Source organism: Crinia signifera, chromosome 19, assembly GCF_055691185.1.
Source record: "Crinia signifera chromosome 19, ASM5569118v1, whole genome shotgun sequence".
Taxonomy (NCBI): domain Eukaryota; kingdom Metazoa; phylum Chordata; class Amphibia; order Anura; family Myobatrachidae; genus Crinia; species Crinia signifera.
This window is the reverse complement of record NC_139226.1, coordinates 129,405,890-129,433,501: the sequence shown is the minus strand read 5'-3', so window position 1 is coordinate 129,433,501 and position 27,612 is coordinate 129,405,890. Positions and strand designations below refer to the sequence as shown.

Sequence of the window (27,612 nt, the reverse complement as noted above, 5' to 3'; positions counted from 1 at the left end):
ACCATAATATTTACTCTGCTTTCTACAGACAAGTTTTTTTCCGCTTTGCAGCAAAGGAAAAAAAAAAAAAAGAAGGCGGCGGCGGCAGCAGCAGCAGCCAGCGGGGAAGGAGGGGGGGCGGCTGTTCCTGGAAGAGCCGGCCTGGGGAGTTGGTCACATTCTTGGCTCGGATTCAATGACTGAGGCAGACACCAACAAACAGAGAGAGAAAGGGGGAGGAGAAGGGAGAGGAGGGAGGAGGGGAGAGACGGGGGAGGAGGCGGCGGCTGGGGCGGCAGCAGAGACTGGCTGCATGAGCTGGGCGCTGGGGCACTCTGAATTGGACAGCCAGGCTGTGTGCATGGGAGTACAGCGCCGCCGCTCCACACCCGGGACCCAGCACTGTAGCGGGATGGAGAGAAGCGCTGAGCACTGAGCAGGACCTCGGCTCCCCCCCCTACCCCCAGCCTCTGGAACTATCGTGCGGGCTTGGATCCTGTTGGCTTCCCCTTCACTAGCCGTGCGGGCGCCGCTATGGACAGGAGCAGGGTGACGGCTGGGCACGTGTAGGAGCCTGCGCTGACCGAGGAGTTACCCCCCCCCCGCCCCCGGGCACAGGAACCAGCCCCCCCGGGCACTTGCGCAGAGTTTTGTTGGAGCCGGGGATGGGGCTGCTGTGAGCTCCGCTCTGGACCTTGTGAGCCTGCGATCTTGTACTCGGCGCCCCACCACCCACCCCCTGGTCTACCCTGGATTTGCCCCCCCTGGGAAGCTCCATCATGGAGGCTGTGAGCCGGAGCTTCCAGCCCCATCCGGGTCTGCAGAAGACGCTGGAACAGTTCCACCTGAGCTCCATGAGCTCCCTGGGCGGTCCGGCCGCCTTCTCGGCGCGCTGGGCGCAGGACATGTACAAGAAGGACGGCGGCGGCGGCGGCGGGGGTAAGGATCCCGAGCCCGTCCTGCACCTGCCCCCGCAGCCCGTCCTCCCCGGGGGCCCGCTCTTCATGCCCTCCGACCGCTCCACGGAGAGGTGCGAGACCATCCTGGAGGGGGAGACCATCTCGTGCTTCGTGGTGGGCGGCGAGAAGCGCCTGTGCCTGCCCCAGATCCTCAACTCCGTCCTGCGGGACTTCAGCCTGCAGCAGATCAACTCGGTGTGCGACGAGCTGCACGTGTACTGCTCCCGCTGCACGGCCGACCAGCTGGAGATCCTGAAAGTCATGGGCATCCTGCCCTTCTCCGCGCCCTCCTGCGGCCTCATCACCAAGACGGACGCCGAGCGCCTGTGCAACGCGCTGCTGTACGGGGGCAGCTACCCGCCCCGCTGCAAGAAGGACTTCCCGGGCGCGCTGGAGCTGGAGGTGACGGAGCGGAGCTTCAGGGTCTACCACGAGTGCTTCGGCAAGTGCAAGGGGCTCTTCGTGCCGGAGCTGTACGCCAACCCCAGCGCTCCGTGCATCCAGTGCCTGGACTGCCGCCTGCTCTACGCCCCGCACAAGTTCGTGGTGCACTCGCACAAGGCGCTGGAGAACCGGACGTGCCACTGGGGCTTTGACTCGGCCAACTGGAGGGCGTACATCCTCCTGGCCCAGGATTATGCCGGCGAGGAGGAGCAGGCCAGGCTGGGCCGGGTGCTGGAGGAGATGAAGGAGAAGTTCGACTACAGCAACAAGTACAAGAGGAAAGCTGCCAGGGTGAGTGCCCGGTGGGGAGGGGGTAGAGTTGCCAGGGTGAGTGCCCGGTGGGGTGGGGGTAGAGTTGCCAGGGTGAGTGCCCGGTGGGGTGGGGGTAGAGCTGCCAGGGTGAGTGCCCGGTGGGGTGGGGGTAGAGCTGCCAGGGTGAGTGCCCGCTGGGGTGGGGGTAGAGCTGCCAGGGTGAGTGCCCGGTGGGGTGGGGGTAGAGCTGCCAGGGTGAGTGCCCGGTGGGGTGGGGGTAGAGCTGCCAGGGTGAGTGCCCGGAGTGATGTGTGGTGGTAGAGCTGCCAGGGTGAGTGCCCGGTGGGGTGGGGGTAGAGCTGCCAGGGTGAGTGCCCGGAGGGGGGTGGGGGTAGTGGTAGAGTTGAGAGGGTGAGTGCCCGGTGGTAGAGTTGAGAGGGTGAGTGCCCGGTGGGTGGTGGTAGAGCTGCCTGGGTGAGTGCCCGGGGGGTGGTGGTAGAGCTGCCTGGGTGAGTGCCCGGGGGGTGGTGGTAGAGCTGCCTGGGTGAGTGCCCGGGGGGTGGGGGTAGAGCTGCCTGGGTGAGTGCCCGGGGGGTGGGGGTAGAGCTGCCTGGGTGAGTGCCCTGGGGGTGGGGGTAGAGCTGCCAGGATGCGTGTCCATAGGAAACTGGTAAGTGCCCAGGGGTAGAGCTTACATAGTAGGTGACCAGGGGAGGGGTACAGCTTCCAGGGTGGCGCGCCCATGGCTAGGTGGCATTTTTACAAAAAGCATGACTTCAGGTGTGGCTACCCCTAAACTGTCACTTGGCACTATTAAACTGCATATTCTTTTTCTATGTGTTTGTCACCCTGCTCGATTCTGGCAGCTAAGGGGTTAAACTATATTTGAAAGTATTTAGTCTACTACAGTGTTACAGATGATTGTATTTTATTGTTCCCTATTGTTGTTGCCTGTGTACAATGGCTAGGTTAATTGCAGTTCAAGTTTGTTTGGGGGCATTCAGGCAGAAGTTATAACTGGCTATAAAGGTGTCACTTGCATTTGTCCAGATTGTGGGACTGGGTGACAGGGCTGTTGGGAGATTTAACTAGGCTGAGACACTGAGCATGACAAAAAGTGCGGAGTTGACCTCCCAGTAACCCAATGTGACTGTTGTGTTATGTTCTATAGTAAAGGTAACCAGGTTGTGGCGTACAGATAACAAACAGATGCCCCATAGTGGTATTTATCGTGCCCTGATCGCAACCACTCTCCAGTGTCCACGTCGCAGCTTGCTGCATGTTACACATAATTGTGTGTTTGTGGTTGATGCTAGTGTATGGAAATACCATGTATGTATTTGCAGATGTGGTCATTTTACAGGTGCAGAGTCCACTTTCCCTCCCCCTGCCCAGCCACTATGTAGTAATAAAGGTGTTGTCAGATTCTGCTTTTACTGTAGACAAGACAGCTCCAACCTTTCATATCCCCAGTTCCTAGAGTATTGGTTTTATCTTCCATATAACATGTACTTTGTCTAGTGTTTGGTTAAGCTGGAGACGTGTCCTATATATAGGTGCATACCCATAACATAATGGCTGGATATGATCAATTCTTTCTAGGAATGACAGTGTATATCTTGCAGTCCAGTGATCTGAGTACCTGGCACCAGTCTGGTTGCGATGTACTGCATTGTGTGTAGGTGGTGTATACATAACTGGGGCAGCTCAGTGACGACATGCCACCCAGACTGTCCGTCCAGACACAAGCGGTTTATTTTCAGTGTCTAGTCTCGTGTGTGTGTGTAAGGCAAGTTGGTAGCTGGCATCGATCCTACAGGATGGACATTACTTGAGGTCATTGACAAACTTCTTCCATAAAGTGCTTTTTATTTTTTTATTTTTTTTATTTTTTTGTCTAAAATGTCACCCTTCCTTTATAAGGTTTAATTCATTTGTGTAAATGATGGTGTTATTTTATATTGGCCACATGAGCACACACACACAATTGTATACACAAACTATTTTCTCTTACATCCTGGTGAAAGGTGAGATTTTCTGTAGGACCATTTCAAACCTTTAATCCATGAACTTTTTTTTTTATTTAAATTTTTGTAGTGTTCCCAAGCAAGAGGGTCAACTTTTTTTTTGATGCCACCCTGCATTGGTTTATCCATTAATGCAGAAATGTGACGCTTTTCTGCAGCATAGGGGACCTGTGCTCCTGTGCGGTTGTGTAACTACAGTGGAGCCTCCCATTCCGTAGCTATTCATTCGGCATAAGATGTGTGCACCATTCTTGTTTCTCCTGGCTGATTATTCTTGCTGAATAATAAAGTTGCAATCTCTACTTGGGCGGCCAATTAAATCGCATTATTACTTAAAACCTTTTTTTTTCCCCCCACTTATTATCTGTGAATAGACTCCTTCCCAATTTCACTGGGAGTTTCTTACAACTGTGTGTCAGAGCCATTGTGGCAATGTTAACATTAATGAGGCACATTATCTGTCATAGTTGGAGGTGGATGCGTTTTTAATGGCTTGTCTATCCCCATCTAATCGAGGATTGAGGTAGAATCTCTGAATAGTCCTGTCTGGCGAGAATGGGCTCATTTGTGACTGGCTTGGGAGAACATTGTTTAACCCATTTTAAGCCAGACCCCAATCTGCTATTGTTGCAGTCAAGCTCGTTGCAGTGGACCTTTCATGCACTGAGCATTTTCAGTGCTTAGAATTTTTTGTTTTGTATTTTTATTTTCAGGGAGGAATACCTTTGTGTCTGTTTCCGTATAGTAAGGATGATATGTGATGAGGTCCTAGCCAACCCCGTACAAGCTACCTCCTGACCTTGTGAATGGGCTGTCTTTCAGTAACCTGTATTCTCCGCTTGTTTTGAAACCTGCTTTGACTGCACATTTTTGTGCTATCTTGTCAATGTAGACACTCCCGCCACTATAGATTGTTTCCAGTTGTCTAGATCCCCTGTGTTGTATATTCCATCCTCTGCCGATCCGCAGTATCATTAGTCCTAGACTATACTACCACAGAATGCTTTGTGGTTGAAGCAGCAAATATTATATTTTTGAATTTCTGTAATAAAAAAAAAAAAAAATTCTGTGTTCTTGCCCAATTTGCAATGGTGGTGTACAAATGACACATTTATACCACTCTTTATTTTTTTTTTTTTTTTAAGTAAACTAACATTTAATAAATAAAAGCCCTTCCTCGGTTTACAGTGCAGCTGGAATTAGGGGTTGGTCATATTTTTTAAATATGTTGTCAATTATCTTTTTGCAAACCTAATGGTTGGGTTTATGGTTTCCACTTTTTTTTTTTTTTTTTTCTTTCAATAGATGTAAATCTCATTTGGCTTTATTCCCTCCGGGCATTCCTCCCCCTCCCATTATCCATCCTTTTTTCTCACTTCTCTCTGGAAAAGGGCTCGTGCTGTATATCCTCTAAATGGCACTAGTTGCATTTAGCCAGGCGCTCTTGAGAATAAATAAGACTGGAGCACTTGCCTGACAATGTCTTCCATACTACTTGTACAGCTTGTTCAATAGTCCTTCAAAACTAATATCGGGAACACAACAGATTGGTGACAGCTGTCCCTGAGTACAAGTGGCAAATAGTGATGCCACTGAGTGAATAGTGGTAATGTTGCAGGCACGCAAGTATGTCTACAGACGATGCAGGAAAATGGCTTCTAATCTTTAAATAAGTCGTCTTTTTTTTTTTTTTTTAGATTATCATATATTTGTCGACTGTATTGTTAGGCGAGGAAGCTTACAGTTGTGTATATATTTTATGCAGTTATGTGCTAATGGTCACCGTTTTACCTATTCATTAGACCAGGAATGTGCGTTCTGCTTTTGTCTTGCTGTGGTAATTTTACTATGCTGTGGCTGGAAACTAGTGTATAAAAAGAGGGGGGTTAAATTACCCCCCCCAGCCTCTGTTCTCCACCCGAGTTATTACTTCATCGCTGACCAATCCAATTTGCCAGCAGTGAAAATTTTTTCTGCCACTTCATAGACTAGCATCTTGGTTCAGCCCCCTGTTTTGCATTTTGAATTTAGGCGCTTCTACAAAAATGGTAGACGTCCATTGCTGGTCTGTAAACTACATAAAGTTTCCCAAATCATTATTATTGTGCTTATATTCACATATTATACTTAATTGTGTTTATATACAAAAATGTGTGTGGTTTGCGGGGTGGGCCGAGTTCCTTTTCCCCCTTTTTTATTTAATAAGAAAAAAATTTTTTTTTAGATTGTTTTCCGTTAAGAGTCCGATGTGTGTTCTTGGTGTTTTTATTTTTGTTTACTCTTTACAGCAGTGGAGGGTGTGTCAATAATAACAAAAATCTTTAGGTTGCATGTTTTATTTTGGATACAGTTTGTTTTTTGAATTCTGTGTGGACGTTTGATTCAACTTTTTGTTTTTGAAAAGGTGCCTTGCTGGCCCAATCAGATCAGGGTTGAAGTGCTCCCTGACCGAAGGTATAAAGCATTGTTTTTGTGTGGAGTAAGAACCCTGAAAATAGCATGTTAGAAAATGTCTGCAATAAAGAAAGGATAGAAGTCTTCCTACTGCAAGGCTGTTATAAAGTCTTCTGCCCCAGACACACACTTTTGACTCCCTCTCCAGGTCTGGGAGTGGTATACAATAATATGCAAAAAGAAACCATTGAAATCAAGAAAAAAACTTTTTTTAGGAAGATATTCAGTATGTCAGTCTTCGATTGTGGTGGACAAAATGTGAAATAAAGGTTTACTCCCTCGCTCTGCTGAAGTCTGTACTGAAGCAAACTGAAAGTAAAGGCGTTCCTAAATGTCTTTTTAGTTCAAGTTCCCTAAAAGCATTTTAAAATAGCATCTGAGGATTGGTAAATTACAGGGATTGCTCAAGACTACTCTGCCTCAGAGTTGTACAGAGCCAGACATTTTCTACGTGGGCTGCGGTTGTGGCTACATAATATCCTCATGTAAATCCTGGGCAGTCTACATTGCAGGATGACCCTGTACACTGGAGCATTGTATTATGACCCATCTGATCAGGTCAAGAGAATTTTTTTTTTTTTTGGTGGAAAATGCTTCACCTTTCAATTCATAACTGTAACCCTTTCAGCACTGTGGGAAGCCTGCTATGTAGTCACGTTTATTACAAGTTTTAAAAAGCAAGTCCAAACACCGGATTTTGTACACAGAGTTGTCTAGTAATTTGTTGCGGTCAGCAGGAGATTTTGTAATATTTGATAGTCCTAACTCTGTCCGTCAGAGGCAAAGTGGGTTAAACTGGCGTTTACAGTTGCATGACAGAAAAAAAAAAAAATTGGTAAAAAGTAACCTTTTTCATTCTTTGTTAATTATACAGAGTTGAATATTAAATAAAATGAGTTAAATTGACATCACGCTGCTTTACGGCGGTAGGGATAATTTTTAAGACTGCTTAAACCGCCAATTACACTTAATGTGTCAAGACAAATGCATGGAGGAAATGCTCTCACAAGGCTGTGTAGGCTATTTGTTTACATGTGCACAGATTTCAATTCATCGCTGTTTTGCAGCGCGAGTAGTGGGCTTGTCCTTACCGATATGAATGATGGCAATTAAGTGTTAATGTCCCTCTAGTCGGACTGATGTCTGTTTTGTATGTATGGTGTTACATGTTTGACGTCTGCGCTCCAAGCTTGTTTAGACCTATTTAGGAATAGTGGTATCAAGCTACATTCCCAGTATGTGAGGGTTTTATGCAGGTGACTTCATGTGACTAGTGCACAGTGCTTTGCATGCATTTTGTCCTTTCATTCTCAAATACTTTTTGTTTTTCCATAACCCTACAGAACAGGAATGGCATGACCCACCCAACATCATTTCTCTTTTTTTTTTTGCTTTGTTACTGGATTTTAATGTACGTCTGTAAGCCAGACCTGCACAGTGTTTCCCTCCGCGTCTTGTGCTCCGCATATACTGCTGGGAAATGTACTTGTGCTACACCACATGACAGCCATTCTCCTGCACTATAGGAATCCGTCATTTTCATTTCAGCAAGGGGTTAACACGGCGCTAATGCGGCATGCCAGCAATGCCAACAAAAGCAATAAAGCCAACCTATCTAGTTCCCCATTCACTTCACTTCATGTGGACAAGGTGTATTATTTCTGGTTAATCTCGGGGTTTAAGCATCGAATCAATAATAGCATTAAAAAATCTAAATCCCCCCATGAAACCTTAACAAAGATTTGGTAAATATAACTGCCAAGTTTTCAGCCTCCTGCACCCTTTCTCTTCTCAGCGCTGCCCAGTCCTTTAAGCCATTCATCCCTTTCATATCTCTGCTGTAGGCTGTTTACATCAACCCCCCCCCCTTTTTTTTTTTTCAACACCCAAACAAAAGAGTTGTAGAGTGACTGAAGGAACTTGAATTTCAGGCTCAGGCCGTAGAGAATGACTGATTTAATGTTAAGCAGGTATGCCGAATGTGCTAACTCATGTCTGGTCATGAACAAGTTGACAGACTAAACACTACTGTACCAACATAACCCGGACCCGCAGCACTTGCCAAGCGGAGTTAACAGCCAATCTCCGCTGGGGGTGGGGGAAGGGTGGGTCCACCAGTGTTCCCGCATTCTTGGAAAAGGCCATTTGCTTTGCTTAGGAGGGCAAAGTTGAATGCTAAGCAAAGCCTTATCTTTCTCACAAGCCATTTGTAACGCCTCAAGTGTCAATTGAACCTCATGGCGGTTATCACAACCCAGGTAGAAATGTCACCCTACAGTGGCATATAGTTATCAGTGGAAATAAGCTATGACGAGCCTGTGAGGGGAAACGGTTATGGCTGCCGCCCTGTTAGAAACGGTGGTCTGTAAATGGTGAGCTAATACAGCACTATTGTAATAGTCCTCCCATTTTAAACCTTATTCTTAAATTAACAGTTTTTACATATAGTTTGACCTTCAGACACCTCAATGGCCTGTATTTGTGTTTTTTATTTTTTTGTTTTACCTCACTGCAGTATTGTAACTTTTTTTATTTTTTTTTTAATCTTTCCTTGCTGTTCTGCTGCAGTGCATCATGGGATTTCTGTTTCTGCTGAATGGACTGCTTGTCTAAGGGGGAGGAAGTAAGCTCTCTGTAGGGTAGAGGAGGAGGAGGGGGGTTGTCCTGTTTTAATATGCAAACTAGCACTTTCAGAAAAGTCCCAAGAAAGATATGTGCAGGGATATCCTGACATAATTGGTGCCACAGTCATCACGGTTGTATGTATCATTGGTTTTGTTGTATAGGTATTACCTGTGTAATTCTTAAGCTGGGCAAACATTCGACAACACCGCAAACAATGATCAATTTTTACCTTTAACTGGCTGTTCTTTCATAGCAAACAATGTAGTGCATATATATTAGAAACTATATATTTCAGTGGCCGCACCCAGGAGATTTCTGTTGTTGATGATTAAAGTTAGGATTTTACTGCAAGTACACGCTAAAAAGGGCGGTCTCTAATAACCTGCGGTATCGCACATCGTTAACGATAGAGCGTACACACTAGCCGTTTTGTGCAAAAATATTGTTGTCATTCACAGAAATGGTTTCATGTGCACCCAGCTTATCTCTTTAAGCTAATGATCATTTTGTAATTGGGCAGTGCGTCGAGTGAATTCAGCACACCAAAATGCAGCTTTTAATAGGATACACTCCTGATTTTACTTGCATTAATGCTGGATCTACAGGGGTCCCTTTTTAAAGGAGGCTGGAGTTAAGAAGTCTTTAATGTAGCTTGATTAAAGGATAGTGGTCAAAAACTCTCTTCAAAAGGTCCCTGAAAACATTTGGAAGTGTACAGCTTTTAAATACCCCCCCCCCCTTTTTTTTTTTGTTGTCTATCACCACAGACTCAAACGATTCACTGGACAGGCATTTAGCTGAAAACTTTTGAAGTTTCTGAGCTTTTTAGACTATTTTGCATAATCGGTTTTGAATTTCAAATGTGTCTGTGTACTTTTTTTTTCTTTGTGTATTTGCACAGATTCTAGGCCATTTTGCATGTCTTATTCTGAATACCGCTTTGTTTTGGATTGTTATTTGCTACTTTTAATTTTACCACTTCGTTTTAGTAGAATAAATGACAATGTTCTTCACTTTCCGCACTTTAGGTATGTTCCCGTCTGCCCCGTTTTAATTATCAATTTAGGCTGAGTGATATGCAAATATAGTCACTTAAGTGGGAGGTTTTTAATTAGCAGTTTTAAGTTCATGTGTGAACTGCCTCGCCTTAATCACTTTTCACAGTTTTGCTGTTAATTTGTGAAGTTTTTGCTGTTTCTGAATGTCTATGAAAGCTGTGATTTTTCCTCTTTTTTTTAATGCCCTTTTTTTCTTCTCATCAACCCAGCGAGTCATGTTTGGTGAGCAAATGTGCAACCAAGTTGGCCAGTAATGGTTAATTAAGCTTGGTGAAGAAATGAGTATGTACCCATCCTTAAAAGGCAAAAGGGGATGTTTAGAATGAATCATTGTTCTATAGTATTAAAGGTGTTAGACAAAATGTGTGCCCCCCCCCCCAGCTCTTAAACTCTTACAATTTTAATTAGTACTCCAGTTATTTTGAATTAACAATCTGCTCAAGCATGGAGGTCACTAATTATTGGATTCTCAAGGGTACTTGTGTAGTTTAATGGCGCTGTGCTACTTCCGGGTTATACGCTCGCCACAAACTATGTAAAATAAACTCCATGCCAACATGGATAGTTCATACCTCCACTATCCATGTTGGCATGGAGTTGATTTTTGATAGCGTAGCGAGCCACCAAGTCCGTAGCGTGGGCGAGCTGGCGCCGTGAAACTACACAAGTACCTTCTCAAGCCCCCATACACACTAATCGATATTGTTGAGGGAGGTCATCGTTAACGATGGTCATGCTGTAGCCCGGCCGTCACCGGTATCAGCGAGTTTGTATGCACTTGCCGGGTCCCCGGTTGGTTGTCATTTTGCTCCCATACATTATCAGATTTTTGTTGCCACCAACCAGCTTGGACGGATAACTCTTTAGGTGTGTACTCTACTTTAGTGTGCCTTGGAAACCAAGTTTGGGCTACACTGTAGTAGCCCATACTAAAGTGACAAAACGTGACCCTGTTTTTGTGAAAACCAAATGCAATTTATTGCCGCAAAAACCTCCATAACCGCTGGTAAGGTGGTAGAGAGGTGATGGATTGGAGTCCTCTTGCCAGCTACAGGTCCTAGACACTGTGCAGTCCACATGGCCTTGTATTTAGGTCTGAGCGTTATTGTCCAGCAACTGAAGCTGGGCTGAAATTGGATTATGCAAAAGGACACAACAGCAAAATCTACAACTGAATGGCTGCAAAACAAAACAATGAACCAAGGAATTAAAATGACCCAGTCAATGCCCAGCCCTGAATTTATTGAGTTTGTGGCAGAAACAAATGTCCTCCAATATAAAATGACTGATCAAGTGTGTGTGTGTGTGTGTGTGTATATAAAATGACTGATCAAGTGTGTGTGTGTGTGTGTGTGTGTGTGTATATGTGTATGTGTGTATATATGTATATATATGTATATATGTATATATGTATATATATATATATATATATATATATATATATATATATATATATATATATATATATATATAGTGTGTGTGTATATATAGTGTGTGTATATGTGTATGTGTGTGTGTGTGTGTGTGTGTATGTGTATATATATATATAGCGCTCCTGCACTTTCACACTTCCTGTTTACAACAGGCCTTACATCTAAAAGGATTAACATCACCCAATGTGTATACTTTAAGCACAGAAAACTGGAGAACTGAGCCATCCAAGGTAAAGATATATTTAAGGGTTTTAGAGTGGATTCGATTTACCCATTACTGTCTGTAGGCATGCATGGATAATAACTGTGACAGCTCTGTGTGTGTCTCATTATTGAATCCTGTTATACATGATGCCCTGTTGCACCCATATTGGCCACTTATGGTAGTGTTTTAAGGCCCCCACACGCTTATGAGACTTCCCAGAGGTAGAAGTCACATTTAAGATTTCTCTTGAGCTTTTTGGGTGGCAGACTTGCAAACGATACCCCATATGCTGTGCTTATGCATACAATTTATCTTATGCGATCCTGGCAAGGGCTGCTGGATCCTACAAATCTTGAATGCAGCCCTTGTGATCTCCAGAAGCGGAGGTGAAACTCATGTGATTTGACCCCCCCCCCCCCATTAGTTAGAATTCGGTGAAAGAGGCCCAAGTCGCACTAGCGAATTGGGGGCCTTTACATGGGAATTTTGCTGATGCACCTCTATGGGATGTGGAGGGAAAGTTTGTGGTCCCGGGGGTCATCCTGGTGGTTACCATTTCGATGAGCTAAATTTCCCTTGAGTGTGGGAGAGGTGCAATGTGGTGGAAGCCTTTACATCAGTATAGTTTTCACCCTGTGTGCGTGTGTGTGCGCTTTCTGATTTCCTTTTTAGATTTCATTGAGCATTTACAAGAGCAACTGTTGTCGAGGCGTATCTTGTTTTTTTAGCCTGGGATTTCCTGAGGCACATACTTTTTTTTTTTTTTTTTTTTTTTTTTTATGAATCTGGAAATATCTTGTTTACGACAGACCCCCCTCCCCCTCCCGTCATTCCAGTATATTTTTGCCTTTCTGTGGAAAGAGTCTCTGTACTGCAGCCCAGATAACTTTGCAGACAAGGGCATTTACCTCAGAAACAGGATCCGTCCTCTCGGCTGTGTCTGGGGAACCCTTCCTGGACAGACCTCAAATTACACCGCACAGGTTCTAACACAGGCTTTGTGGCATTTGTCTGCCCTCCCTTTTTATTTCTGGGAACCTCTGCACTACTGTGGAGCACACCATTTACTATCCAAAGCCCAAGATCCCCCCCCCCCCCCCCCCCCAATCTATTGCAGCGTTTGTGCGCAACTGTCCTTACTGTAGAAGGGGTTAAATGTCGTATGTAGATGTGTAAATTCCCTTCAGTATGTATGTGTTCTGAGGTCTTCTTCTCACGTCTGAGCCTCTCATAGGATGGGGATTGTGAATAATTTAACAAGTGCAGGCAGAGTTGTCTACAGAAGCCACATTGTCAGAAATTCTCTAGTCAGCAGACAGCTAGTCTGGGCAGGCAGTGAGGACACTTAGTCAATATTCCATCATCCTCTCCCGGTTAACTATTGCAGTACCTGTGGGTAGGGTGTACGCAATTGTAATTTTTAAAGGAAATGTAGCTTGTTGTAGATCATTTGGCTTAACCACGGGGAATCTAAAGATTTTTGTAGCAGATTGCTCAAATCGGCTTGGTAGAGGATTGTGTGGAGTCTTTTTTTTGTGTTTGTGTGTTTGAGTCTTCTTTTCTTTATTAATACTGTTAAGGTGCCACTGACACACGGCCTGCTCACAGAAATAAACAGATCCTGGACATAGTCGCCCCGTTTCAGACTTGTCAGATGCACACAACCATCACCCTTTTCTTTAACATCCCAGATGGTAAATAACAGCAGGAGATAGAAGGGACAACATTGTCTCTTTTCTTATGCCTAATTTAAGTCCTCACTGTCTGTCCATCTCCCTTTTCCAGTCCCTTTCTTTGGCTCCTGACTCTTTCTCTAAGTGATGAAATTAGGCTGTCTATTTGGGATTTTTTTTTTTTGGGGGGTGGGGGGGTTTAAATGAATCGGCCACACTCCAGAAATCCTGTGTTAAGCTTATATTGTGCTGCCTGTCCCTTCTCCCACTTTTATATCGAACTGCATTAACGTTCAAAGTGCTCTTTATCGCTGTACAGAAGGTGAATAGTTATATATTTTTTGTAAGATTGGATGGCATATTCTACTTTGTCACCCTCCATTTTGCTTTCTGTATAGATAAAAGTTCTATATGTACAGATATCTATCTTTTTTTTCCCCATATTTTTGAGGCCTTTTTAAGACCTACAATTAGAACAATCTGTTTTTAAGTAGTATTTTAGGCATTCTGTGACTCCTGTTTTGACTCCGTGGAGATATGAGTAACAGGGGTGACATTCTGGTCAGTTACTCTCCAAATGGTGTGAATGCCGGGGCCCCTCATAGTTGCTGCCCTGACAATGTCCCCCAGGTATCAGGGGACCCTGGTTGTCAAAGCACGCTGGATTTATGGTGAGATTTTCGCTACCCTTCTGTGACCCAGAGCAAAGCCAACCGCTGGTCACTGCCTTTCTCTCCAGGTTCACGCGATTGAATCGGAGTGCCTGGTGAATTGAAAAAATGAATGGATTAATGAATTCCCCGGGTGCAGGGGTGACCCATCCCTTTTGTCCACTTTTGTTTTACACTGTTGAATATTAATGAAAAGGGGGCGCAAGTCCTGGTTACAAGTCGCTGGTGCTTCAAAAGGTGAAGGGGCAACACTCAGCCCCCCCTTTCTCTTCTCTTTTTTTTGTTTTGCAAATATTGGCATTGAGGAAAACATACGTGGTTGTCAGATTTAGTTCTGTCTCTCTGCACTTGTGATGACCAGAGCAGCTGTGTTTCCCTTTTGTTGCCGTTACAAGGTTATAAAAATGGAAAATGTATTCATTCATTGTTCCTTAATCCAGTAGTACAGATATCTGTACCGCTAGTGGGCCAGGCTTTCTGGGTGCATCTGTAGACTTAAGTTGGACATTTTTATGCACCCATCCACTAATGCTTGGCGCAGTCTCATGGGTGGTTTTGCGCCATGCTTTGTAGGGCTGGCAAAAGATCATTTTGAAAACCTAGTACTGAAATTCATGTCTCCTTTCCTCAAATGCACAAAAGTCACCTGTTTGAGCCCCCAAACCAGACTATTCGATGTGCATCTATTTGGTCAGTTGTAACCGCACATCGCACGATCAGTGCAGGGAAAAAAATCAATTGAATGTCGGCCAGCGACTTCCTGTTGCTTTAGACGAGGTTGGGCGCAATGTTATTTGAATTTGACCCTTAATGGCTTAGGACCACTTGCCATAGTAGGGGGTCTGTGCATATTTTGTAAATTATTGATCCATTATTCTTCTACAGTGTATGGGGGGGGGGGGGGGGGGAAGTTCAGTTGCTTTCAGTGCAGTGTTGCTATGATCGGCGCAAAAATGCCACGAGTGCCGTCAATTTTTACTCGCACAAAGGGCGGGATGTTGTAACATCCGCGCCCATTATTGCCCGTCATCGCATTATTAATAACGGCATATGCTGTAACATATGCAATCATTAACGCAAGGGACAGCTCTTGCAATAAGAGCTATCCCTTGCGATGCCGCGCCGGCACTGGACTTCCGGGGCTGTGACCCGGGAGTCCATCTGCGCATGCGCAGAGTGACGCGCCGGCCGCAGGGCATGCTGGGAGGGATCCCTCAAACAGCGCTGTGGTAAGAAGCCCATTGGCGGAGGGGCCATATAGCATATAGAAATGCGGTAAAACCCCCGAAAACTGGGTTTTTACCACATTTCTGCTACTGAATCTCCCCCAAAGCCTGTATTTGGGCGGATTTAGACCAGTCTTGACACCGCGTCGAAGCCTAAGGAATTTTAAGCGTGGCAAGCGCTGTAATTAATGGTAAATTTAAAACCGAGCACCCAACTCGGCAATTTATCCCAGCACTCAAACCTTCTGTAATTGGGATTACCAAATTCTTCCTTTTTCGCATATATATATATATATTTATAGGTAATAGGTAAGGCGCAATTACAACATTTGGAATAGGTGAGCGAGCACAAAATCTCCTGTATGTCCTGTGACAGGACTGCATCCTTCAAGCCTCCTACAGGATGTAACCCAAGTATCTGGAAATAACATGAGAATGGTAAACAAAACTTAACTGCTCCCTTGGTAATCTGTCTCTCCTCCCATGCACTGCAGGAACAGTTTTTCATTTGGATCCTTGACAGACAAGGCCTGGCGTTATCTCCTGAAGCCTGTCCTATGCTTTTGGTCTGTCCTGGGCTTTGTGAACAGTATAGACCAGGGCTGGGCAATTGCGGCCCTCCAGATGTTGATGAACTACACATACCAGCATGCCTTGCATCAGTTTCAGCATGGCCACATAGCAAAACTAATGCAAAGCATCCTGGGATGTGTAGTTCATCAACATCTGAAGGGCCGCAATTGGCCAGCCCTGGTATAGACTGACTGCTACTCCGGGTTAAGGGGTGTACACATGGAGCGATTTTTTTTTTTTTTTTTTTTTTTTTTTATACTAGTGAGCGACTTTTTAACTAAGCGATTATGACTAGATACAACAGCGATTTTGACTAAGCGATTTTGACTATACTAGAATTAACATACTTGGTTGGTACAGTACTTGATGCAGATTGCCTAGTGAATAACTCCCTCAGCAGTGAGTACCAGCGACTTTGACTAGACAGCCAGCGATCTAGACAAAAAAACTCTCTCTCTCTCTCTCTCTCTCTCTCTCTCTCTCTCTCTCTCTCTCTCTCTCTCTCTCTCTCTCTCTCTCTCTCTCTCTCTCGTGTCTGTCTTTGATGTAATGAACAGAACTGGTCTTTAAATGCAACGTCTGACTGATGTTCTTTTGATAACAAGGCAGCTTGCTGTCTCCACAAAGTCTGTCATAACTTCCTCCATTTATTTATTTATTTTCACATTTTTCATTTAACATTGCTAGTTTCAGCACAGACCTAGTTTTTGTTAAAAAAATTCCTATAATTGGCATTAATACATTTCTTTGCAAATAGAAAGTAATTACTTATTGTACTCGACTGGTCTGTTTTTTATTTTTTATTTTCTCGGTGCTTCCATTTTTCATCCGGTTTTCATAAGAAATTATTGTATTGAAAATGCAGCCATTGGCGATGATTCACAGTGGAGGTGGCCATTTTCCAGGATAGGCCGATATTCGCGCATTAGTGGTGAGGCTGGTTCATGACGAGTGGCTGCACTGAATGTCTAGGTTCAGACTACAAAATGGTGTCCTCCATTTTATGTTCTGATTAGGTGGCATTAAAATGTCCCTAGTGTTAGTAGTTATGCAGTGTGTAAAATTACCCTAAAGATTTGCAAGGGTGAGAAGGCAAGTTATTTGATTGTTTGAGGCTTTTGGCCTGAAATTTCATTTAATCTGCTTTAGGAATGTGCTGAAGGGGTAATATCGACACCCGTGTGCAAGTCTTTCCTTAGCTGTTAATTTTTTTTCTTTAATCTCCGAAGTATCTGCCTTCGCTTCACTTGGAAATTCAAAATGCATCAAGTTACGTTGAGATATTTTTAGATGCATCTGTTGTGTTTGTCTTCACTTAACATGGCCCTATCAAGCAAATATCGCTGTGTTGTAAAGGGAGACTGGACGTACTGTACAATTGTTAGCTCCTGAAGCTGAGTGCACAGATTAAACTTTAACTACACCCGCTCTTATCCGTGACCTCAATGGATCTTTGGCCGGGCTCTCGTACATTCGTGAAACTGCATTTCTTCCTTTTTGCATGGCTGTGTGTTTTTAAAACCACTTCAAACAAAATATATCCTAATGGAACCAGACCAATGTTAAGCTTCGGCGTTTTGCTTTATACACTGTACATCTGCATATTTTGGATAAGGGATACTCAACCTGTAGAACAATGGACAAGCTGGACAAGTATTTAATTTCTGTGCAAATTTTTTTTTTTTTTTTGATTTGACCTGTTTGTATCACATATGAACAGGTGACAAACTTAGAGTGCTCAATGGTTCTATTGATTAAATGCATTGTGTAAAATGATGTGATCTTGTCAATGGCCTGCATACATGGTTTACATCCATTTTGTGGACTCCAGTGTTAATGCATGGAGTCAATGAAAACAAGTGACTCTGCAGAAGCAAGAGACACCCAACGCCTCATGCCTCAGCTAGAAAATTCACAAATTGATGTTGAATGGTGATGACGTGTTCTTATGCATATTTCATCAGTCCACAAAATGTCTGTCTTCGCGAAGTTCTGTGATATTGATTCAAGGAAAACCCATATTCTTACCAGCGCTGAGAAGTTGCAGTAATTGCAAAATAGTATTTTATAATCACATTGACTCTTTCACTTCATCGGTCTATTTAACTTGCTTTAACATCAGCCTCTTGCAATCCTCTATGCAGACGCCTAATGTGGTGGGATGACTCTGTGGCAGAGAAGTGGCGGTGGTCTAGACTCTTCCAAAAGCAGATTTGTGCACAAGTGTGGAGTTTTTGTGTATAGAATGGGGGCAGGGTGGTCACTTGGTTGCCTTTTTCCAGGCAAGGGAGGTCCGCTGACTGTGAAGTGGTCACTGTTTTGCACACAAAAGGGAGGGCTCAGGCCAGGTTACAGCTGTTGACGGAGTTCTCTGTAGCCTGCCGAGTTCAGGAGAGCTATTGTTTGTGCAGTCTCTTGTGTTCTGTTGGAATTCTGACAGGCTGTAGCTGTCTGCACATCACATGGTGATCATTGCCTGACCTGCCAAGTGTGGGCAGGTCATTGTGACAGGATATCTCGCAAACAGCATTTAACTCTGTTTTCTTTCCGATCCAGCATTGGCTACAATAACCCTTTCTTTAATTCTCCTAGCCCCAGCATCCTAAATACATAGAAAATGTCCTTTTTTTTTTTTTTTTTTTTTTTTTTTGCCTTTCTGCAGCTGTCTGTTTTTACATTTAGCCACCCCCAGCTTTTTTTTTTTTTTCATTCTTTTTTTTTTTTTCCTCTGAAGACGTAACTTCTGTCTGAGACTTCTCATTGCCACACAAGAAGTCCTTCCTGAACGTCTCGCCATCTCTGATCTAATCCTGTCACGTTCACTGTGGTTTTTAAAGGTGTCATAAATACACATTCTTGTGTGTGAAATAGCAAGCTGATATTTCATAATGCAGAAATGTGCGTTTGGTATTCACGATGCAAAAGACTCGCCTTTATTTTTTTTTTTTTATGCCTTCTTTCTGCCTGTCCCTATTTAAATGGAGGGGTTTTAAACATTATTTTTTTTTTTATTGTCCGAATATTGGCTCTTGGCACCTATAGAACCGTTGTGAATGCTGTGCAACCACAAGTTAGGTCACTTCTTGTAATCTTGTACTGTTCAGTATGAGCCAATTTGGGGGAAATGTGAATTGTGTGACCAACATAAAAAGGGCACTAACCTCCACTAAGGAGGTTAAAAATGCAAATTTAACTTAGAAAATTGGGGTGGGGGCGATTTCATGTTTGGTGCGGTTATTAATTATAATAACTATGCTTTCTGTTGAGTCTCCTCTCCCCTCCTCCTAACAACACAATGGTTATGGGCTTTGCTTCTGACGCGACAACTGAACCTACACGACAACTGTCATTACGCGCCCTTCTGCCCTCCCATTGATGGTCCTAGAACAGCGCATACTGCCTGTAGCCGCCTGGAAGTCACTTGGTATAAAGACAGCGCCCACTGACTTGTCCTCACAGCTTGGCCTCTCTGTGGGTTCATTTCTACTGGAACAAATCATCCAAGACAATGCTCTAGGTTCCAGCTGGAGGAGGTTTTAATAGTAATGCAGTGTCAGCGAGATGGAAAGAAGGTTGAGAAAGTTTAGTGGAAAAGTTTTTCCTTTTTAAAGCCAAAGCTAGCGAAACAATGCTGTATACTTTTTAGATTACTTAATGTAGAAACTACACGATAAGGGGGGCTTCAGGTAATATAGTGATCATTCTAGCACCCTGCATCTTCCAAAACCCATTCAGTTCCGCTCACCTGCCTGGGGTGTCAATCTCTGCTGTGGTGCTTCTAGCACCACTCTGGTCTGCATATCTGTGCTCAAATACAGACCACTCTGTGCTATAAGCACCACAGCCAAGAGTTACACCCCAGGCAGGGAAGAGGGTGCTAGAATGAACACTAGCTAATAGATTGTAAGCAAAATCCTAGCCCTAAAATCCTAACCTTTTGGCACGATCAACATGGGGAAAAAAAAAAACCTAAAACATTTTACTTGCGACTCACGATCTCATGTCGCTTTAAATGGGAGAGTTGAATAGCCCCATTTTATGCTATCGATCTTGGTAGGAAGCCAACATTAAGTGGGCAATACAGTTCCCAGTGATGGGTATTCCGATTTACGGTAGAGCAACCTTTTTTCATTCTTCGGCATATCCTCAGATACAAAATTCTAATATAACTATGATTCCTGCAGCATACCGCTAGATTAACTAGATCTCATTCGCTTCTCCTAAAAAAAGCCAAGGGCTCGCTTTCCTAGGCTTCTGGCTCCCAGTGGTTTTCTAAGTCGTCCTCACCAGCTTACGCAACTGTCTTCTGTGCAGGAAGGGGTCATTTCAGGCAGCTGTCTCAATGGCAGCTTTTCTCATCGCCTCTTGGAGGCTGCCTGGGAGGATTTTCTATGTCTTTTGCAAAGGGCACATTGAGGCAGCTATGAGGATTAGAGTTAAAACAAAAGTTTAGTTCATTGCCCCTGGCTTTCTGTAAGACACTCCCATTCCAATCGCAAACTAAAGGACGGAAGGTAAGGGGTGTGGGGCTGAGTTCCATACTGATTTTTGTTTTCCTTTTTTTCTTAATGTTGTCCTTTTACACCCTTTCTATCAAAAACATGTCCATGTGCAAATGTACTCCACTTGGCAAGTTTTGCTTGACTCTAAATGAGACCCTCAGTTACTACAGTGTGTGTATTATGAGGTGTGTCTTTTTGTGTGCAGATTAACAGACAGGCTGCTGTTTGTAGCATTGCATTCTGTGGCTGCTTCGTTTCTTCAGAATGCAATCTTTGGAATCGCCTCCCATCGACCCCCGCCCACTTATTTTATCTGTTTCCAGCCCTTTTGCTCCATCCTTCAGCACTCTATTAACGCACGCAGCAAAGCCTAACACAGTAGACCGGAAGGTTTTGTAGAGTATAATTAAATCTAAAGCTGCTTTAGGGATTAACAGGTCCACCCAGGTAACCATCACTTCCTCCGCCATAGGGAAATTCATTTGCATTCTGGCAGACAAGGAGCACTGTAGTATAAACAAGTGGAAAGCCCAGGGATTTTTACATCTGAGATGCAGAGACCCCAGTCTGAAGAGAAAAGCATTATTTTTTTTCTTGAGTTTTGTTCAACTGTAAATTGAGTAATAGACATCTAGCCCGACGGGAACTCTACAGTTTGATCTAATTTTATGTTGTAGCCTTGCTGAGATCATTGGTGGACCTTTTTAGGTCCACCAATGATGTTGTAGAACTGTCATTTGTCAGTAGTGAAATGGACTCATGTAGGTAGGGGGAGGGGGGGTGGGTTTATGTATATTTTATATTATTATTATTTTTTTTAACCTATTGCCATCACCACTCAAACCTCAATCCCATTTTACGCAAATCCTATCTTTTTTTTTTTTTTTCATCAACTTTTTGCACTTCCCCCCAACGCAGTTATCTTTAAGATCTTCCGAGTGATTGGAACCTTATGGGATTGAAGCAGTTAAACTTGCATCCTACTCTGTTCCCAGTCAGTTTATTCATATGGTTTTTGTTTCGTATTAGGATGTAAATTACATCAGCGCAATATATAAGCGGATATATCCCTTCTGCTGGCCAGATGTTGGAGTCAGACAAGGGGGGCAAATATGCATGGGGGGAGGGTTATTTGTGCAGAGAATTTACAGCAGTGCCTGGAGCGCATTTTGAGCAGACAGGGGGGGGGGGGGTGCAAGGCGATCATTAAATGACATGGCACAGGCCTTCTGAATAGCATTAAAAAATACCAGCAAGAGTGAGACACATGTGTTTTGTGGGTTTTTTTTTTTTTCCCTCCCCAGAGTCCGGAAATACTAAAAGCTTTCCTGGCCAATGAGAAACAGAAAGTGAGGGCAAGAGTTGGTAAAATGATCTAAAGCTTAGGAAAAGTGCAAAGGTTTTAGTCCATTGGCAAGTATTAGGAAACATGAAAACTCATGAAAATGTGTGAAAAATATCCGCTTCTGTAAGCTTGGAAACCTTTAATTTCAGCCAGTATCCTCCCACGTCTTTCCAATTTGAAGTCTTTCTTTTTTAACCCCCACCACAGAAAAAAACAAAGTATGTATAGACAGAGGACTACACAAGTCCAGCAGTCTTTCCCACCAACGGAGACCCTCTGCTACCTACACTGTGTAATGTCTATGGCAATTACATTTGGAAGACATAGAGAACAGTAATGGAAAACAAAGGCCTAATAATTATGGCTTTGCAAAATAATATTGTATCGTGTTATGCAGGTAAATCTTTAGCCAAGACCATTGGATTTTGGTGTCCTTTAGTATTTGACTGCTAATCAATAGAAAACAGTGAGTGGAGTGATCATTGAATAAGGAGTAATTCAAAACCTCAAATGAAAATATGTGATTTTAAATTTTTTTAAATATACTAGGGGGAGGGGTGAAATGAAAAAATGCAGATTAGCAGACTGATTTATACTGATTTAAGATCAGAGGTGCAAAAATGAGCTAAACAGAAAATTGGTTTCTTGTACAAATCTGGGAGGGAGCATGGACTTCCAGGAAGTGGTACATTGCTTCGCTCAGAAAGCTCAGCACATCTTTCCATGTGTAGGTCCCATAATGCAAACTCAAGACACAGGAATGTGATTCCAATGCAAAAGCGATGAGTGCTAAAGATATAAGATATGGAATTTAGTTTTTTTTTTAATTGCCAATGGTTTTGATTCATTTTCTCAACTTTTTAAATTTGCATTTCGTTAAACCAGGTAATTAAATGAAGACCAAGAACCCAACTTATTTGAAACATTTGAATGACTTTAAAATTAAATTTCACTTCTTGCTTCCAATGAAAATTTGTCCCTTGTGGTCAATCATGAACTCTTATTATTAGCCATTTCCTGTAAAGCAAATTATAGGTTGGTAACATCGTAGTTGAGGTTGAAAGATGACTTGGGTCCATCAAGTTCCACTTTATACAGGACTATTTAAGTGGTGTAGACTAGATGTGATATCCCCATTTTAGTATTTTCATCTGTTCCAGCTATGGACTGATTAGTTGTACCCCTGAATGTTTTTTTTTTTTTTTTTTCCTCCATAAGATATTTGTCCAACCTTATTTTTAATGTATTCAATGTGTCTGCCATTGCCTCTTTTTCTGGAAGAGTGGCCCTTATTTTTATTGCCGGAACTTTCTTTCCTCTCCTAATTGATTGAAAATGATTCCTAGTTCTTCAGTGATGTCACCCATCTTTTCATGGCTATTTTCTCATCACACCACATTGCCATCTTGACTGTGCCAAAACAATGGGTGCACTTGGAATCTTATGGATATGTGCAGCTGAAATCTTTTGCTATCTATTTGGCCGTGTAGTGATCAGGAAAAACAATTATTTAGAGGTTTCGGTTGCTGGAGCCGGCTCAGTCTTATTTATTTTAAACAATGGTCTCCTAAATGGCCCTTCTTATTGCGTTTACTCATTTTTATTATATTAGAAAAAGAGTGTAGAATGTTATAGAACATATTAATAGAATAATAATAAAAAACTAATACAAAAAAAACAAAAAACATTCATGAATTTTGACCAAATGTGACCACACCATGCTCCTAATGTTAAGTGCATTGTTAAAATGAAGAACATAATGGTGAGAACTAGCCCATAAATATATATGCACTTTTCAGTCATAAGTTAGTCAGAAAAGCCAATTATCCATTTTAAAGTTCTGAGCTAGCCTTAATAATAGATGGTGGCTGTTGCAAAACATTCAGGCCCCTAAAGTAAGTGGGCTTCTTTCCACATTGTGTCATGAGGCATACAATCACATGCGCCGTGGGACTCCCAGGGCCCAAACCTGGAAGAGCAGCAATTGCAAAGGACTTCTCTTATCGTCGGAGCTGTTCTTTGCATTACTAATCATATATTCAATTTTTAATATAGATGCGGCAAGTGGTGGAATGTACCAATTAGCACAAGTGAACCTTAGTAAATCCCACCCTTTATGGTATGGTATGGTATGGTATGGTATAAGTGTGTAAATGTGTTATCTTGAATGTTTTTATCAAATTCTAGTTTCTTTGTGCATCGGTGTGGGTGCAAGTCCTCAAGGGTGTATTAGTATGTTTTTATTACCCCGTGTGACTTGCTTTGGTCTTAATAAAGCCAAGTTATTTGCACATTGCAGACAGTCATTGTAAATATTTTGTCCACTGGCAGAGCCTTCAGTTTTTTTAAGTGGTCAGACAGTCACTGGGTGACAAGGGGGCAGGTTCTGCCATCTGGCAGTCATAAAATAACGAGGCAATACACATCATTATTTTATTTTTTCAAGGGCCAGTCTGGGGAGGAGAGCAGTAGTGTTAAGAATTGAAGGATACAGCTGATTGTCACTAGCAGACACCATTTTATGGATCTAATTTAACTCCACCGCTGGACAGAGTGGGTCAAAAGTTCAGACTGCCCATTCCCTGCCCCCTTGAGATAGAAGGCCAAGTGGGGAAAAGGGAGTAGGAATGCCAAGACTGCAAATGGCTGGTCAGTGCTGGCCCCTCCTCCCACTCCATTCTGTCCTCCCTTTATCCAGACTAGCTCGGTCTGTTGTGTGGACACTGGTCAAGGCAGCATTTTAGAATTCAAATACTTGAATAACCCACAAGTTATTTCTGATTTGGAGTGTGTAGGGGGTTTGTGTGCAGTGACTAATTTGTACACTAGACTATTCCGAAACTGCGTGTAAAGAAGAATGTTGGACATCCAGTTTTGCTTCTTCAATCACTTCCATTGTAACAGTGACTAATTTGCTAATATATTGTGACCTCACACAGGACTCTGTTGCCTAAAATATTTTTTTTTCCACACCACAAAATGGCTTCCGTAAAGGACCAATAAACTGTCATCGAAACGGTTTGCTTTGTCCATTTTTTTTTTTTTTTTTTTTTAATGTTACATACAGTGGGGGGAATTTTTTAATTCAGAAATACAAAAAAACCCCAGAGCTTTTGGCAGGAGTGTCTGCAACACAGTAATACAGAACAGATGTAGATATTTGCCTATTGGTAGCATCTGTGATCAGAATGCACAAAAGAAAAGTTAGGCACTAGGGAATTAAATTTTTGGGTGCCTGTAAGTCATTGGCAATATTTAAATGTTTTTCCAATAGGCAGGGGGTGACCATTATTTATATTCCCAAATCTGGAAGCTGTGAGTAGAAATGAGCTTTTGAGTGCCTAAACACCGCACTCCTAGTACTTTGCAGTGGTTTAGCTGCTGTATACATCTAAACCCAGTGCATTTCTGTGGAACAAGTAATTAGTCTGTGGCCATAGTGCCTATTAGCAGAATACGCTTCTAGGTAACCCTTATCAAGTCCATTTTAAAATAACCTATACATTTTTTTTAGATCTTATCAGCAACTTTTTCACTGGTTCCTCGTCTCCACTCGTTTTACTGCTTGATACATCAACCCCTTCATTCCATAACTTTCTTCATTTGATCAACTGTCTACTATGTGTACTTGTATACATTCATATACTGGCTTGCACCCGGGTAAATGACTGTCGGGACCCCGTCCGGCACCCCCTCTTTTAGCTTGGTTGTCTGAAATTTGGAACTGGCTTTCGTGTTCTAATTTGGTTGTGCCCAGCTGAATCCGTTGTGTGGCAACATATGAGACAGTCTGATTAATTGCATGGTAATTGTTTGTAGCATATGGTAGTGTGTCCCCAATACTTGCATGCCATAGCTGCAGAGTTGGCACAGGATGTTAACCTAATTGCACAGACACTTCCATATGTGTGGCTGTAGTGTGGAAGAATGTTTATCTCCTATATCCCTAGTTGCTATTTCTGTGACCTTTTTGAAGACCACGCAACAAATAGAAAACCTTCCGCAGTTCTGTCTAAGAACTGTACAATGTGTTACAAGTCTAACATTCTAGAAAAATATTCTATAAATGCCTTTTGGGTGTTTGAGGAGTTGAACCCACCACATCACCTATGCCAGTTGCATGTCAGTAACTTAGAAGACAAATCCCGTCTAATGGCAATTCTTTAGCAAATTTCAGTAATTTGAGCTTTGCGTTTGCAAATTAGACAAGCTTGCATATTCAATACTTCCCTGCTCCTTTCCCATGTTTCTGGAATCAGAATTAATTATCTAAAGTAGTGTTAGGGGCTGTTATCAGCCATAGGACAATTGTCACTCATACACCTACCAGCAGGAGAATTGACTCATTTTGAGTAAATTAGCACTTCATGACTACATGAGATTATATTCCCTGTGAAGAGAAAGTTTAAATCCCTGCTGGGTGGTGGCCAGGTATTTACCAATTAAAGGTTTTGTAATGCAAACTTTTTGAAAGTGTCTGTCCATCACTCCTCCCAATACACATACCATGCATTGCCGGTCACTGATACTCTGTAGTAAAAAAAAAAAAAAATAGAAGCCACATACTTAGGAAATTAATTATTTTGTAAACTTTCAAATCAAACTCCAATGCACGTAGGTGTAATCTATAAACACATTTTGAATAAAATAATGAAGTCTTAAGACTTGTATATTTGTGAAAGATGGGAATGTGATGTTTGGAAATGGGTAATACGAGGAAGCTACACGCAAAGGGAGTTCCATGATAGGTGCTGAATGTCTATCTCAGGGGTGGCCAAACCTGTCCTCAAGATCTACCAACGGTGCATGTTTTCCAGGCAACCTGTGGATCTATAGTAGGAATGAATGCAGCAGGTTTTAAAATGTGACAGTTAGTAAGGACTACAGCTGTGCAGCAGTTAGGTGACCTGGAAAACGTGGACCGGTGGTAGATCTCGAGGACCGGTTTGGCCACCCCTGGTCTATCTAGTCATTTCATGGGCGTTCCCTTCTAAAGAACAGACGTATCCAGATAGTATTTTGATTAGAAGGCTTTGAAGGCCTTTTTGCGTTTAAATTCGAGTAATCTACAAACCCTAGAAGTCTCCTGTATTATTGTTGCAAAAAAATATTTCATTTAGCTGCACTTTTGAGGTTTTTTACTTTGGTCCCTTTTGGGAAATGTTAGTTCTCTTACTTGGGGCATTGGTCGTAGGGTCGACCACTAAAAGGTTGACAGGGTTCGGGTCGACAGACCTAAGGTCAACAGGGTCGGAAGTGCGACACAAGCTTTAGGTGGACATGATGTTTTTTCTGTCTGTCGACGTGGACACTGTATCAGTGTAATGTTCCCCCTCGCGTGGCTCGCTATTCTATTCTCTCTCCACTCCCTAGTGTATTGTAGGGTATGAAATACTGCCTGTTTTTGAAAAAAATTTTGGAAAAACTTGTCAACCTTCCGAACCCTGTCTACTGTAGGCGTGTTGACCTTTAGTGGTCAACTTTTAATCTATGTTGACCTTAATATTGTTGACCTAGCGACCATATCCCCTCTACTTTACATAATAAAGAAGAGAAACTCCTTTTAATAGAGGCCCGTACTTTTGTGTCTATTGGACAATAGTACTTTTGAATCTAATAGAGGCTATTGTCCTTTTTTTTTTCCTTTCTTTGTTTATTTACAAGTGAGGACAATCTGATCCACAAACTCCTATCATTAGTTGCAGTAAGTGCCAAAACACCTAATACCCATTTATGACCACCACTGATAGTGCCTGCAATGATGCAAAATCCCCATTACATTCCTGTTTATATTATCTTAAAGGATAAAGTTGAAAAGTTCAGTCCCTTTCCACCCCCCTTTCTTGTTTTTATCTCCCATATGTGTTCTTGTGGTGACCCGGCCTTAGGGCATCAGACAGGTCAGCTGTGTTATCTGTTTTACAGCAGCGTCTGTCTAAGGGCAGCCATCTTGCTCATTTTTTTTTTTTTCTAGGTGCCCATAAAAATACTTTCCCAGAATCCACAAATAAGACTGACAGGACTACAAAGAAAGCTGAGGCAGCCAGATCTCTATCCAACCTGTATTCTGCTTTACAACTGCTTCAATGTGTGTGTGTGTGTGTGTGTGTGTGTATATGTGTATATGTGTGTGTGTGTGTGTGTATGTGTATATATATATATATATATATATATATATATATATAT

General features: G+C 42.8%; 1 protein-coding gene across 2 annotated transcripts in view; it reads left to right on the top strand.

Moving 5' to 3' along the window:
- Positions 1 to 259: 259 nt before the first annotated feature.
- Positions 260 to 27,612, top strand: part of SKI (SKI proto-oncogene) — a 69,022-nt gene continuing 41,669 nt past the window's right edge. For both annotated transcript variants that reach the window (XM_083163330.1, XM_083163329.1), the window contains exon 1: positions 260 to 1,673. In XM_083163330.1, coding sequence (XP_083019456.1) covers positions 759 to 1,673 — 915 coding nt within the window. In that variant the 5' untranslated portion in view covers positions 260 to 758. The remainder of the gene's footprint in view (positions 1,674 to 27,612) is intronic.